At 36.8% G+C, this 16,232-nt stretch overlaps 1 protein-coding gene across 1 annotated transcript in view; it reads left to right on the top strand.

Annotated features, from left to right (window-relative positions):
* Positions 1-15,105, top strand: part of EPRS1 (glutamyl-prolyl-tRNA synthetase 1) — a 41,812-nt gene extending 26,707 nt beyond the window's left edge. The window contains exons 19-32 of the mRNA XM_061991447.1: positions 1,816-2,046; positions 2,388-2,653; positions 3,857-3,908; positions 5,493-5,702; positions 5,828-5,900; positions 6,628-6,707; positions 7,037-7,138; positions 7,759-7,914; positions 8,033-8,230; positions 8,557-8,730; positions 9,894-10,054; positions 11,049-11,127; positions 14,485-14,549; positions 14,727-15,105. Coding sequence (XP_061847431.1) covers positions 1,816-2,046; positions 2,388-2,653; positions 3,857-3,908; positions 5,493-5,702; positions 5,828-5,900; positions 6,628-6,707; positions 7,037-7,138; positions 7,759-7,914; positions 8,033-8,230; positions 8,557-8,730; positions 9,894-10,054; positions 11,049-11,127; positions 14,485-14,549; positions 14,727-14,877 — 1,998 coding nt within the window. The 3' untranslated portion in view covers positions 14,878-15,105. The remainder of the gene's footprint in view (positions 1-1,815; positions 2,047-2,387; positions 2,654-3,856; positions 3,909-5,492; positions 5,703-5,827; positions 5,901-6,627; positions 6,708-7,036; positions 7,139-7,758; positions 7,915-8,032; positions 8,231-8,556; positions 8,731-9,893; positions 10,055-11,048; positions 11,128-14,484; positions 14,550-14,726) is intronic.
* The last annotated feature ends 1,127 nt before the right edge of the window (positions 15,106-16,232 follow it).

Genomic DNA, 16,232 nt, shown 5'->3' with positions numbered 1-16,232 from the left:
GACAGGACATCTCTGTACAACAAAGTAGCTGAACAAGGCGAAGTGGTCCGCAAACTTAAATCAGAGAAAGCTTCAAAGGTGTATTGACACAGAATACTTCTGGGTAGAACAATGTTTTCAGTGTAGACTAAAATCTAATTAGAGGTTTTTATTGAAACTTGAATAACAAAATGCAATCAAGTGCTTTCAAATTCCATGAAGTGCTTTCCCAAGTTCCCTTGAGCTGATGATATGACTGACACCATGAGTTCTGTGGTAGTGCATGCAGAACCTGGAAAATAAACAAGGTCTTTTTTTTTTTTTTTTAGTGATACAAGAAAAGTGAGGCAAGAATATAGGCAGTAACTTGAAAAAAGGGCTGTAACTTGAAAGCTAGAATGGTAATAATAAAGTTGGTAGTGCCCAGCGAACTGTTCTTTATTCAGCGTGTTTGCTGCCATTCTTCAGTGTATAAAGTAACAGATAGCTGTAACAGAAGGGAACCAAGCCACCTAAGTGGGAAACATTCATGGCACAGAAGTCAGCCCTTACATACACTGGCTGATTTCATACCTTTTTGCAACTCGTAGGTATTCTACCTGAGATGTTTGATACAGAGTTGAAGACTTAAAACTTATACTAACAAGTGAGGTCTAGAAGCTTTGTTACAATGGCTATGCTAGTGCCATTTTAGTAAATGTTATGTTACTGTGGCTATTGTGTTACATATCTGTTGTTTCTATCTTTATCTACAACTGCTGTTTTTCCTTTCTTGCTTCAGGAACAAATAGATGAGGCTGTGAAAATTCTTTTAAATCTAAAAGCAGAATATAAACAAAAGACAGGTCAAGAGTACAAGCCTGGAAATCCACCTTCAGCTCCTCCTTGTATACCTTCTCTTACGCTTCCATCTTCTGAGTGCTGCAGTAACTTGACACCCTGTAGCTTAGTGGATGGCAAAGCACTTTATGATAATGTAGCTGAACAAGGGGAAGTGGTACGCAGACTGAAAGCTGAGAAAGCTTCTAAGGTATAATAGTAAACTGAGAGTAAACAATTGTAATTCTTACCACGTTTTGCCACTGGGGGAAATCCTTCACCAAGAAATGATCAAACTCCCTTACATCTGTGTGATAGCTTATCCATCAAACTTGCATGGTCTCATAATGCTACACAAGGCTACTCTGATGCTGTGTACTTTCTTGACTCTGAGTTGTAAATTCTAAATTCAGCTGGTGTAGAAAGTAAAGCTTAACCTCTCACATCTGGATGAAGAGGCACAAGCATGGCAGACATCAACCCTGCAGAAGTTTGTAACACATTTTTCTTGCTGTGTTTTAGCAAGTGAAGATAAAAGTATCTAGTGTGCTACAACAATAGCAAGATTTTTCTGGAATTTGACAAATTTAGTGATAGCTGTGAAAAAGAACATGAGACAAGGCTATATGTTTTCAGGAGATGTTGGTTTTTTTCGGCCTGTGTTTCTACCTTACACAATTGGTTTTGGTGTTGGGTTGTTTATTATCTTGCTTTTTTTCTCTTCTAGATTCTATTTTATAAAGATGTCTCTTTAAACCAGTTTATTGTGTTTTTCATTGCAGATTCTGTTACAGTTACTGACAGGTTGTAGCTGGCCAGGTGTGCTAGGGAAATGACATGGTAGCTCTCAAATGTACTGCTGTTGCTTGGGCAAGAGCTATTACTTGAATCCTCCCCTAATTATGAAGCACGGTTTATTACTGTGAAAATTTCATTTTCACAGCCTGAAAATCATGCTTGTTGTCAGTTCTCTTTTTAAGTCTCACCAGTGCATCTTGCTATTTGTTCTCCATATAGGATGAAATAGATGAAGCAGTAAAACTCCTTCTTTCTCTAAAAGCTGACTACAAGGAAAAGACTGGGCAGGACTACAAGCCAGGACATCCACCAGTAGCTCAAAGTGCTTTGCCTCAGGCCTCAAATGCAGTCCCCAGTGGTCCAGACACACCTGAAGCTAAAGCCCTGTTTAGCAAAGTGGCTCTTCAAGGAGATGAAGTTAGGAAATTGAAATCAGAAAAAGCAGAAAAGGTAAAACCAAATGATAATATAAAAATGTAATGAAAATCTAAAAAATGCATTGAAATCTAAAAGTCCATTTTAAGTTCACGATGGCTGTAGGAATTAGAAATGTGCGTTTAGAATAGGCAGCATAGGAATTCTGAAATCTGCAATGTACTTTTAAAATGATTCCTGACAGATCCTTTGCGATGTTAACACGGTGAAGTATTGGCTTTTGCAGGTTTCTTTTCCTCCCCAACACTGTGTAAATGTCCACAGTGTTATGCATCAATACATTTTATTTTTTTGATAGAGAAATTTTATTCCTGTGATTTCTGTATAAATTTCTCTTCATTCTTTTGTTCTTCAAGGAAAAGATAGATGCAGCTGTTAAGGAACTTCTTCAATTGAAAGCCCAATATAAGTCTGTTGCAGGAGTTGACTATAAACCACTTTCTGCTAGTGGGGCTGATGACAAAGACAAGAAGAAGAAAGAGAAAGAGAACAAGTCTGAAAAGCAGAGTAAGCAACAAAAGCAAAATGATGGCCCCAAAAAAGAACCTTTGCAAGGACAGAGTGGTAATGAGCTCTCCTCAAGTGGATCAGGAGAAGGTCAAGGCCCTAAGAAACAAACTAGGTAAAGAACTGATCTTTAATGTATTTGCTAGAAACTTCAGCTGTTTACTTTTATTCAGATTAAAGAGTTTCAAAGGTTTCTTATTTTCTTTGAAAGTGTGGGCAGTTGCAAAATAAGTGCTCATTTTCATATTTAGGATCAAGTCAAAAGCAAGTTACAAAAGTTTGTTTAGTGTCAGTTTTACCTCGGCAACCTGCTGAGGAAAAAGCAACCCAGCCTACAGACACCGTCAAGCAGTGTACATGCTCCATTACCTTGGGTACTCTTATGGTTGTTGGGAACTTGCACTTCATTATTTGCTTCTGCAAATGTGCTGCTGTATCTTGCTCAAATATCTTGCTTATTTTATTGCACCAGGGTTTCCAAAATATTTACTATGAGAAGTATGTAACCGAACCCAGAGCAAGGCCCTGATGCTGTTCATAATGGAACTCTTCAATGATGATAGCTCTGCATCCCCTCTCTGTTGCCATCCTGAAAGTTTATAAGTCTTTCTACAGCATGTTTTGTGCAGCACTATTTATTTCCTGTTTCAGATACATACATCATGTTAGAGACAGAGATGTGGTTATTTTGTACATACATTATGCTGGAAGAAAGCATTTTTTTGCCCTTAAATCTTCTCTGTAGAGAGATAAAAACTTGGCTTTTATCTACTGTTATGTAAGTCTGTTGAGTTTAGCCTGTTTTAGAATCTTGCAGCCTTACTGGTTTTACTTGTTTTAATGGTAGTCAGTCTTCTGTCTTGAACAGTGTGACGTTCACATGAATGGTGAATTCAAGTTGCATATCTCTCTTGAAATTCTAACCACCAGCTAAGTAAGGCATTTTTAAAATAGTAAAACAGTTTACACACAAGTGTGATTAATTTTAGGTTCTTACTGGAGGTAAGCCTCATCTTTATGAGGTTCTTTGATGCAACCACAGGGAGAATTAGAAGGGTTCAAACAGTTGAAAATAAATTGATCTGGTTTTATTAAGTACTTTTGTTAGCCAAGGTAAGGAAATACTACCAATTTCTACTAATCAAGGCATACCAAACTATCAAAACAAGAAGTAGGAAAAAATAACTTTATGAAGTAAATATTGTTTTTTCTGCCCCACCTCTGCTGTTTCCCCAAGGGGGGAAGAAAAAAAGGTTAGGGTAAATTTCACTCCTAAATACCATATAGCACAAATCTGTTTCTTTTTTTAATACCGTAGGCTGGGTCTAGAAGCTAAAAAAGAAGAAAATCTTGCAGACTGGTTCTCTCAGGTAAGTGCACGTCAGTTTGAATTAACAAATTGACCTGCTGGAAAGCAGCTCTGCAGAGAGAGACCTGGGAGTCCTGGTTGATTATAAACTAATGAGCCAGCAATGTGCCCTTGTGGTCAAGAAGGCCAATGGCATCCTGGGATGCATCAAAAAGAGAGTGGCCAGCAGATCAAGGGAGGTAATGCTCTCCCTTTACTCTGCCCTGGTGAGGCCTCATCTGGAGTCCTATGTCCAGTTCTGGACTGCTCGGCTCAAGAGGGACAGGGAACTTCTGGAGAGAGTCCAGCGCAGGGCCACCAAGATGATCAGGGGACTGAAACGTCTTCCTTATGAGGAAAGGCTGCGGGAACTGGGGCTCTTTAGTCTAGAAAAGAGGAGACTGAGGGAGAATCTCATTAATATTAAAAATATCTAAATGGTGGGTGTCAGGAGGTTGGGACATCCCTTTTTTTATTCTATCTAACAACAGGACAAGGGGTAATGGGATGAAGCTGGAACACAAAAAGTGCCATTTAAACATAAGAAAGAACTATTTCACCGTGAGGGTGATGGAGCCCTGGCACAGGCTGCCCAGGGAGGATGTGGAGTCTCCTTCCTTGGAGGTCTTCAAGATCCACCTGGACATGTTCCTGTGTGACCTGATGCAGATGAACCTGCTTCTGCAGGGGGTTGGACTAGATAATCTCTAAAGGTCCCTACGAACCCCTACCATTCTATGATTCTGTGATTTAACCCTGTTATAAATCAAGATCTGGTTTGAATTTGTATTTTGTCTTCCATTTTTGGTTGGTTGGTTGGATTTTTAAATCCAAAGCAAAATACTTCATTTCTTGCATTGCTACCATGGTCTCAGATAGAAGTGCCTGGATTGAAGAGCTGAACAAATTTTAGAAGCTATAAAAAGGATGACCATTAGCCACTGTACCCTTCCTCCATTATATATACACACATGTATGAATATACACGCGCACCTATATAGATAGATAGATATGATTGTTTTAATTCTTGTATCAATTCCTCTTTCACTAAGAGTGCCAAACTTTAGGCGAGTGATAGGAATTTTACAGGCTTGGGAGTTTTATTTCACTTCAAGGTGATGTATAATAAAAGTTAGTACCTGTTGATAGTGAATGATTGTGCTGACTTACATGATTCAAAACAACCAGGGTTAGAGAAGATTAGTTTAGATTAGCCTACTTACAAGAGATTTTAAATAGATATCAGTAGTGTACATTGCCTCTCACTAGTGTAACTTTTGCCTATACCCTAAGGAGTAATGTTTTCTCTGACATGAGATAGAGACATTTCCTACAAAAGTAGAGTTTACTGATTCTTATAAATTTGCTACTGTGTCTTACTTGGATTTATGAAATTCAGTTTTAATTAACTGTTTATGTTATTCAGATCTATTATGAATGTTATTAAGGTAACCAAAGTGATCTCAAAGCGTAGCTTTGCTAACTTTTTGAGCACAGAGACTTCTAAATAAAAGACTTCTCTTGAATTGCATACCACATATTTGAATTCCTGAGTATTCTTAGTGTACGAAATAGAAATTTCAGTATCTAAATTGTCTTTTGAAAGGTGATCACAAAAGCAGAGATGATTGAATACTATGATGTGAGTGGCTGTTACGTTCTTCGTCCTTGGGCTTATGCTATTTGGGAAGCTATCAAGGACTTCTTCGATGCAGAGATCAAGAAACTTGGAGTGGAAAACTGTTATTTCCCCATGTTTGTGTCCCAGGCTGCCCTAGAGAAAGAGAAGAGTCATATTGCTGACTTTGCGCCTGAGGTATGCTGCAAAACATTGGTTTAATCCAAGTACAAGAAAACCCGACCTCTTAGTCTGCAGCTGAGTGTGAGGGGTTTTCAAAAACTGTTTTTTCTGTTTTGTTGGATTTTTTTCCTTTCCTTTAGGTTGCTTGGGTCACAAGATCTGGGAAAACAGATCTGGCGGAACCAATTGCTGTGCGTCCCACAAGTGAAACAGGTAGGCTTCTTTTGCTGCAGTTTGTAAAGGTGATGGTTACAGGTATGGTGTAGTGTAGCTGCTGAACAGGAGTCCTTTTTTAAAAGTAGAAACTAATTTTTTAGGGTATTTTCTATAACTCATCAAAACTTCCAAAATTTGCCATTTGTCATAACAGATATCACAACACTGTACATTCCCTTTAGTGGCCTTTCCTCAGGATATTGCATTGCTTCAGCTGAAAACCACGTTTGGTTGGTTGGCTTATATCATTTGTGAGAAAGTTTCTTCATCTCATAATTCCGTTTTGTGTGTGCTTTTGTGTCTGTGAAACGAAAATTTCCTCTGAATAATTAAAACGTTCAAAGATGTAAGACTGGGTGAGTTTTTAATTGAATTGGGTCTGGTGTGGCATCTTGAAATTTCAAGGCCAGCGAATTTCTATTTGTGAACATAGATGGATTTACACACCTTAAGTAACTCAAATATAGTGTCATTAGATAGTAAGCTTTGCATTGTACTTCGACCAGCAGCAAGCAAGCTATTTTGCAGACACACAGAATGAAGTGAAAGTCTTCATTTCAGTGAAAATATTATGTTTTAAGAGAAAAAAATGTGTTTAAAGATAATTGAATATGAAAGCTTAGTTCTCATAGCAGAGGATGTTAAGCTTATATGTATCAAAAAGAAAGGTTTGGTATAAACTGTCTATATTGTGCAGAGACCCAAAGCTGCTTTCTTTTTACAGTCATGTATCCTGCCTATGCAAAGTGGGTGCAGTCACACAGGGATCTTCCTATCAGGCTTAATCAGTGGTGCAATGTTGTGGTATGTCTGTAAATGATTTCTTTGTAACTGTTGTGTCGTAAGTGCAGTGTGGAACGATTATTCTGTGGCCATGATACGATAATACTGAACACAACACATTTCATGGCACAAGTATGAATGAGGTTTATGTGATTTTGTTTTTCTCGCTCTTTTTAATAAAACATACTTTATCAATGTATATTATTGATTATATTATTTAAGTAGAAATCAGTGAATAGTTGACTTTTAAAGTCATTATTCAGAATTTGCTAATAGTTGTTGTTAAAAAGAATCTTTAAATAATTTGACACTTATTAATCATGGTATTTAATTCTTTATCTCTCTACCAGCGCTGGGAGTTCAAACATCCCCAGCCTTTCCTACGTACTCGTGAATTTCTTTGGCAAGAGGGTCACACCGCGTTTGCAACATATGAAGAAGCAGCAGAGGAGGTAAAATGCAAGTGCTCTGATGCTTTTGCTTTCAGAAAATGACCTTACTCAATAACATTACGAACAAATCATTTTACTAAGACTTTGTAGAAGGCTGTCTCCTTTTCTTTGGGAGCCCTCATGAAAAATGCCAAGAGTACTGGAAGCCATTTTTTTTTCCTTTAATTCTCAAATGTAATCCATGTCTGAGGCTTTAGTCTCTTCAAACAACATAAGGAGTCTGAAGAGGTGTGACATATAAAGAACACTTTTCTTTAAAATAATTTTCTTTAAAAAATCAAAATAATAGATTCGCATGTTAACTGCTAGAAATTTTAACACTTATTTGCCCGAAGAGAAATGTTTCATCGAGTATCTTGGCATGCCTTTGTTTACTTGGAAGATGTCCAAACTTTTAGGCTGAAACTAGAAACCAATATAAAATTTGGGCTGGCATTTCTGTAGTGACTCTTCTTGTTTTCTGCCATGGTTTATAGTTGTTAAAGTAATTGAAGAAATTTTTTTTAATCACAGTCTCAAAGTGTTAGATTTTTAACATTTTAGGCTGGCATATAAAAATATTTCCTGGTTTAGCAAATGCAAAATGCTGAGTAGTTCCTAAGACAGTATGTTCGTCGTAGGTGATGCAAATGCTTGATCTGTATGCTCAAGTGTATGAAGATCTCCTAGCAATACCTGTTGTGAAAGGAAGGAAGACAGAGAAGGAGAAATTTGCAGGAGGTGATTATACAACCACCATAGAGGCATTTATATCTGCCAGTGGAAGAGCTATCCAGGTATTTATCAATTAGAATACTGTTTTTTCAGTAAACAGAGCAAGATGAAAGCCTTAAACTGATCTTCAATAGACTTAACTTTCCATTGAGTAGAATTTTCTGTGTGCAACTATTTCAGGGAGCAACGTCACATCATCTAGGGCAGAATTTCTCAAAGATGTTTGAAATCGTATTTGAAGATCCCAAGAAACCAGGAGAAAAACAATTTGCTTATCAGAATTCCTGGGGCATTACAACTCGAACTATTGGTGTAATGATAATGATTCATGGAGACAACATGGGATTGGTGCTCCCACCTCGAGTAGCCTGTGTTCAGGTTTGTAAAAATGCCTTAAACTACCATTTTGTTTCCTTTCCTTTCTTGGAATACATGAGCACCTGAAAGACTTAAAATAGGATAGGAGCTGTCTAATTATAGGGTGTGTTGTGTAAAGTTAATACAGATCTTTAGGATACTTGTGATGGACAAGCTGTCTTTGATAGTCTAGCAATTTGAAGTAATTTTATCATTTGGATAAAAAGGAAAACATCTCTTACTTCTGACTAGGGTATAGGATTAAGCTATTGTTTTGAAATGTTTATTTATTATAAATAGGAACTAATTATTTTATAACATGAGGTACATGTCACGTTATGTTTCAGGTTGTAATTATTCCCTGTGGTATCACAAATGCCCTTTCGGAAGAGGACAAAGAGGCTTTGTTGAAGAAATGTAACGAGTATCATCGTAGGCTGCTTAGTGCTAATGTCCGTGTACGAGCCGATTTACGAGACAATTATTCACCTGGTTGGAAGTTCAATCACTGGGAGCTTAAGGTATGTTTCATTCCAGGAGGTCTTCTGAAGCTTCGACGTGGGAGGTATGTGTTAGGCATTTTATGTGTGCCTTGAATTCTGGAGGCAAATATTTTCTCTAAATGAAGAATTGCTGCCTGATTATAATCAGTGATCACTTTCATTGGTAAATGAAGAAAAGTTGTTTTTTGAGGCTTGATCTGTTAGCCTGGATTTGTGTATCATCAGTGATTTTTGAACTTCTAGGTTTCCACATTAAATACCTAGAAAATGAAATCCATAGTACAAATTACTTGCATGTTTAAAAATTTGTACTAATACTTAAGTGTCTTCAGGGTCACAAAAGTGCCTTCTTTGCACACAGTGGAAGAGAGACGATAAACCTGTATGCTGTCAACAAAGAAAGGAGCAGTATTTTTTGTTTTGTTTCAAAATCACTGTGTTCCCCTCATAGCAGTTAAACAACAGTTCTGCTCCATGAAATGCAAGGTGTTTCATTCTGCTCACTGTTTTTGCTTTACAATGGTAATGAGAAATTGAATAATGTATTGAGTGACGTTACAGGATTATATTTTTGTTCTGAATTGGAAATTAGTTTCAATATGTTAATCTTCAGTGTAAGATGACAGAAGCTTCCTGAGTTGTTGAAAGTTCCTGTTGTGTTCAAGTTCTCTTCCCTGTTTGTAAATTCCTTTTTTTTTTTAAATTAATTTTGCTCCATGGAACTCTAGTACCATGAACCTTTGTTGGCAGACTTTTATTTTAAAACTTAAGTTTATTAAGGAGGCACAGCATGGGGCAAACCTGATGTTTGTTATGAAATCTACTGATGTGTCCAGCATAATAACTGCATCTTTAGGCTAATTGCTGGCGAAGTGCACTCACTTTATTGAGTACTGATAAGGAATTTCATAGGTGAAAAAATACAAGGGTACTGGAGTAGGAAGTGCAAGAATCAAATGGAAAGTATTTTGCTTTATGTAGTTTCCAGCTTACCAGACTTCTCTGCTAAGAGCGAAGAGATGAGGTCTTTGCAAAGTGATTCCATGTTAAGACTGATCTTCAGAACAAAAAACCCAACACACCCTCCTTCAAAAAAAACCACCAGGGAGGGAAAAGAAAGGGAAAATGAGCTCTTCTGAGAATGACATAATCCTCGTAACTTCTAACTCTTTTTAATGAAGGGTGTTCCAGTCAGGGTTGAAGTGGGACCACGAGACATGAAGAGCCAACAGTTTGTAGCTGTTAGGAGGGACACAGGACAAAAGCTGACCTTTTCTGAACATGAAGCAGAAGAAAGACTGAAGCAGATTTTGAATGAGATCCAAACTAACCTTTACAACAGGTAAATTGAGAGGTACAGTAAATATCTGTGCTAATCATAAATACATTTTACCTTTCAGAAGAATTTCTCATATTATTGGTTTGTCTGTGGAGAAAGACAGATCAGGCTTATCTTCCTGTTTGTGACATTTCATTTTTCTGCCTCTGGAACTTGTTCAAGTATAGTGATAGAAGTTTCCTGTTGTGCTCGCGAAACAGAATGTTAAAGGTTGTGAACTTATTTTTGAATAGACTCCTGTGAATTCATGTGGAGTTTTAATAAACAAATACACCATAAGTAGTTCATGTGATGATAATACACAGAATTCATTGCTGAAAGATGCTTTTGATGGGGAATTTTTAAAGACACAAAGTTGTCCGAGAAACATCAGTAGTTGAAGTTCCATGTTGAGAGGTATGTTTTAAGACCCTATATTCTATTGACTTTCACAGGACTGTTTTCTTATTTCTCAAAAGCAATTAAATGCTTTTAGAAAATTTATTTGCACTTACTGTATGTGCCACAATCCCTTGTGTGTCTGCGTCATTGCATATCGCTGTTTGCAAGTGCTGACCCAGCACCGTGGCAGATGAGTTTCCCTGGTTGCTTCTGTAGTGATCAGAGATGTTTACAAGGAGAATATTTTCACCTAGTTAGTTAGTCATTTTGCTATTTAGATTTATAACATAATTAAAAAAGAAAAGTCTACATCTATAGTACGTATCTGTTTTTGTCTACAGCTGGTCAGTGTTCAGCTGACACACAGTGTGGATTAACATAGTGAAACATGCAGCAACCTGGGAAGCGCCCCATCGGCCATTAATCAAAATTTTATCTCTTTGAGGACAGAAGTGGTTGAAAGACATAACCTGATTAGGAAGACTCAAATGAGTAAAATAGTTTCTTTGTAACTTTGTTTTGACTGACTCTGAAAACTTAGTTCATTTGGCCAGTGAGATTATGTGCATAAATCTGTCCTGAGTGTTTTTTAAGTTCTTTTGTTTCCTTTTCTTAGAGCTTCTGAGGACCTAAAACGTCATATGGTGGTGGCCAATACTATGGAGGACTTTCAGAAAGAGCTTGATTCAGGAAATGTAAGGAAATTTACTTCATTCTAGCTCACTAAGTGCCTTCACACACTTTCTATCATTCACAAATAATCAGGAGCAAGAAATTTCAAAGCTTATGTATAAACAGTGTGGTTTTTGTGGAGCTTTCCCCCCCACAAGCAGATGAAGACTGTGCAGCAGAGCTGCACAAAAATACATGAGCTTCAAAATACATCAAAATTTGAGATACACACATTGCTTTCTTCTTTTGCTAAAAACCCCCGTATTTATGAAATATGATGTTTCATGCTACCACCATTCAAGATTTAGTCCTGTGCTACAGGTGACAGGATGTCTTGGAAGTGATTTACAATGCTGCAGTTTGGTAACTTTCATTTAAAGTGTTACATTTTTATCAGAAAATGCTTTTCAGTGAGGTTAATGTAAATATTTTATTCGGATTAAGATACATTTGCTGTCATTATTCTAATGCAAACAGTGAAAAACACTTGTCCCATCTCATAATAAGGCCAACTAAGAGTTTAAAGTACATGCTGTTTACGTCAAAGAAGTTTTACCTTTATGACCCGAGTAGATGCCATTGGGTTCATTGAGAATTACTGCCAGTCAGAAACCTTGGGTCAATGGCAAGAATAACCCATAATGTGGATGACTGAGCTCTACTGATCTAAACATCCATGAAAAATTCAAAGTTCTGGCAAAGTATTTGATGTTTCTATGAGAGATTACGTCTTCAGTAGAGAGGCTGCTGCTGCTTTTCCAGAGATGCACCAACCGAAATTCTTAGTGCTGAAATTCTTTCACAAACCTCAGCTTGTGAAATTGTTCATTTATTTAGATTAATGTCTTGAAGTAGCAAGATCCCTAGAATCAGTTGTGGAGGCTGTGTATTTTGCAAAAAAGGATCAGGGGTTTTTGTGTACCAATTAGATCTACTCTGAAAATGTCAAAATTTCTGACAGAAAATGCACAAGAGCCAAGAATTCATAGTGCATTTGTTAACTTCAAAAATAGTTATTCTTGACTTTTCATCACACTATTTTCTTGCATTTCTATTGCCAGAAAATAGTGTGACTATTTCTAGTGTGTCTATTTCTATTGTTAAAATCAATTTATAACAAGATTTAAAGCAAAAAGCATGAACTTCCAAGGAGGGCCTGTCTTAGCATGCTTGTGAAGTTGAGTATATAGAGATTTTAGACATTCTGTGCATCGGTGCTGTAATACTAGTACTGCTTTATTTCCTCAACAAAACTAAATACAAGTATGAAATAGTCTGTTTCCAAATGGCTTTAGACTCTTCCTACTGATTGGAAAGTATAATTTCTTTGGTGCAAGAATCTCTTACCTAAAGCATCTGATGATTCTCGTGGTAGATTTTGAAAAGCAAAAATGTTTAGTCTTTACTTAACAAATAATTGTACCCTGCGTAGACCTCCAACTACTACTACTGCTTTCTCATATTGTGATTTCAAGATGTGCCATCACCTCTTAATTCAACAAGCACTCTGAAACTACGCTTGACTCTTCAAGGCAAAGGAACAGCTGAGGAAGACATAAGCTCTTAAAAACCTCTTAACGGATGCAGTAAACTTGTATGTAAAAATAAAGTGAAAGCAAGAGCCAAGCTCTTTCAAAGAGCAGGAATGGAATGTGAAGCTAATTCTATATTTGTAGATGGACACAAGTAATTACCCTTTAATTTTGATTTAAATGCTACAGAACCTGCTTGCTTCTCCTGCTGCAGAGGTTCCATATGATGCCTGCAGCCTACAGAGAGGCTTAAATGCCTGGTGTCTGCTGTCCAGCAATCACCATTGTGTATACAGCTAGATTCTGGAAGGCCAAGAGAATGAAACTACTTGTATTTTTTTCAGAACTCTGATACAATCTAGTTTATAATAGAGTTAAAGTTGGAAATATGAACAAAAATTTTGAATTCCAAGTTGGATAATTGCACCATTTTGATATTTAGGTTAGGTAAGTTCATTATTATCAGCATAGCTGAATTGGAGAAAATTGTGTGTCATTTTATGGCTCTTTCACTCTTTACCTACATATGTTGTATGGACAAAATTTTACAGCATAAATATCCTGTAATTTCTTGAAATTATACTGTATTAGCCCTGACTACTGTTTACCTAGAACATTTGTAAGCTGAAGTGCTCCTGCTTAATTTCTGTTCTTGTTTTCTCCTTGCTAGAACATTTGTAAGCTGAAGTGCTCCTACTTAATTTCTGTTCTTGTTTTCTCCTTGCTATAACTTCAGTGGAAAGTATTAGCACTATAAAGATGCAGCCTGCTTTTGTGTTCTTTTAAGTTGCATGCAAAGTTTAGTTGAAACTCTTAAGAATAATGGCACAGGTATTTAAACAAAGTTTCATAAAACAAACAAAGGATCGATGCAAGAATAGTGTAGTAGAGGGGTCATAGTTGCTTTTTTTCAAGAAAGTGAAGCTATAAAGTGAAATTTAATAAAGGTGTGTTTCAGTTTGAGGCAGACTGAGAATTTTGCACTAAGAATGTAAATTTGGTGAAAGAAAGCCACAGGTGAGCAAACCTTATTCACAGTCTGGGTAGAATTAAAATGGCTGTGAAGGGTGAATTCAGTAGCTGTGGTTGCTCTCAGATATGAATGTGTAGGGGATGTCTTTTTAACTGTAATCCTACTCTTTAGTAGAATTTAACAATTGTCACTGTCAAAGTCCATTAAAAATATTTTTTAAATCAGTAGAATGGATATTGAAATTGGGAAAAAATATTTGCTACAATAACTAGGAGTAGTACTGAGAAGAGTTTGAGATTATGATTTCAACTTTACTTTCTTGGTTTTTTTCAGTCAGCTTAACTGAAGGAAACAGCAGGAAAATATGCACCACTTCTCCCTGCGCTCAAGAAAAATGTGCTGTTGGCAATTGTTTTCTTAATATATGACTGTCTCTGTGATCAGACATCATGAAAATGCATAGTAATAGAATTAAAATGTAAAGTTCACTAGGAAAGCACTGCTTTGCAGAATGTAACGAAGCATTTGTTCTGCAGTTTAAAAGTTTTAAAATTCTTTGAAAACCAGAGAAAACGGTATTTATCTTTTCCACAGAATTAAGATATATTGGGTTAATAAATAAAGAAAATAAATCAGAGCCCTGACTTTTTAAAATGCTGCTTGTGATTTGTGTAGGTTTTTCCATGCTGTGCTATGGAGAGGTGACTCTGCTTATCTATTTCTGTGAGAAAAACCTATTAAAATTTAATTGTAGTAATCAAACCTTTCCCATATGAGATCTTAAGGTTTAGGAATCTTCTGGAGTTAGAATAGTTTTGTTTTTGGTTTTTTTTTTAACACATAATTGCCTCTTTTTCTTTCTTCTCCGCCTTCAGATTGTACAAATCCCTTTTTGTGGAGAAATCGAGTGTGAGGATTGGATCAAGAAGACCACTGCCAGGTAAAATAAAACAACTGGAGAGTGTCTACCAAGATCAAAATCAAATGTTTTGAATATAAAACAGGAATATGAGATGCTTCCAGGTATAATTAGTGTGCTTTTGAGATGTTATGTATAATACACTTTATTGCACTTTTATTTTTAAAAGCATTATTTATGAGTATGCTTTCATTTCAGGGATCAGGATCTTGAGCCTGGCGCCCCATCCATGGGAGCAAAAAGCCTCTGCATACCTTTTCAGCCTCTCTGTGAACTACAGCGTGGGGCAACATGTGTCTGCGGCAAAAACCCTGCCAAGTTTTACACCCTATTTGGTCGTAGTTATTAAACTGCTAGTCAAAGCACCTTCTCCTTTATCTGTGAATTGAACTTTTTTTAATAGACGGAAATAGCCCCCAAAATTAACCAGTTTTGTGACTTTTTAAATGATTCAAAAAAAACAAAGCCATAAATCAAAACACCCCCCTCCCCCCTTTAATTGTCAGTTTTAGGCTAGCAGTAATTCACAGACTTTTCTGTAAACATCTCTAATAATAAACATGTATTGTGAGCTGTAGCGTGTTGATTGTTTCTTCTGTGTTGCTAAATGGGGAGGACAAGAGTCCTTTGCTTGTGTCTCTCTTGGTACATATGTTTTCTTGCATACTGAAGAAATGGCTGAAAGATCATAGAGAACATCATAAGCACTTGACAGTGAAGTTTAGCATGCTGACATTGATAGATAAAACACTTTTAATTTTGCCTCCAAATGTTTAAATTTTCTGCACTGACTTGCTTCTAACTTGTAGGCATGGTAAATGATGCTCTGCTTGAAAACTTCCCTCTGGAGCCAGGTGTTTCAAGGAATATTTTCAACCTGTTGTAAAAAAAGTTTGAAAGGCTATCTGAGATGAAATGCCACATTATTAGCAAGATACAGTTGAATGCCATTTCTTGCAGATATTTTGCAAAGCCCTGTTCCTCTTATCTTACAGACTAGCATTTATAGCTGTTTATCAGTGATACTGCAATGAGTAATGCAAAAGCAATCTGAAGAGTGGTATTTTGCGTGTGAAGGATTTCAGGCTGTGGTTATATCTGTAGCATGCCCCCTAAAAGCATTTTGCTTTTCCTGCACTTCCTGTATGTTGCTTTAGTAGAGAGGGCTGCATGTGGCAGTTACAACATTAATTTTTCAAATAAACTTCCTTCCACTCTGAGCATAGGATTAACCTAAAAAACAAACAAAAAAAAGAGCCCTAGTGCAGAATAACTTTTTTTGATATATGCTTCATTTGTTCCTTTTCTTTCCTATATGTTTGGAGGCTGTCTATGTAAACCCCTTCCCCTGGAAAGAGTTGAGTGAAATCTTGGCAATTAAAAAGTGGAACAGTAAGATCCTCCCCGCACTTTTCCTGGGACAATACTACATACATGGCTGCCTGTTTCCAAAACCCTGTTTTTAGATAGCATCAATAATCTAAAGGTCTTAAGCATACAGGAGGTATGCAGCACCTTAACGTGCTGTTCCCAGATGTTCATGCTTCTCTGCTTTTCAACAGCATGCAAAATGTTTGCTTCTGCCCAGATTCATTTAGTCAGTCTTCCTAGCCTCAATTTTGAATACTACATTTGAACCAGTGTTCTGTCCAGTTTAGGATCGTGCACCTTATGATAATACTCCAGTTTTTCCCCCAAAAGTGT

The sequence above is a fragment of the Colius striatus genome, chromosome 2, assembly GCF_028858725.1.
Source record: "Colius striatus isolate bColStr4 chromosome 2, bColStr4.1.hap1, whole genome shotgun sequence".
Classification (NCBI taxonomy): Eukaryota; Metazoa; Chordata; class Aves; order Coliiformes; family Coliidae; genus Colius; species Colius striatus.
Note: the sequence above shows the minus strand (reverse complement) of the source record. Positions and strands in the feature narration are given on the sequence as shown.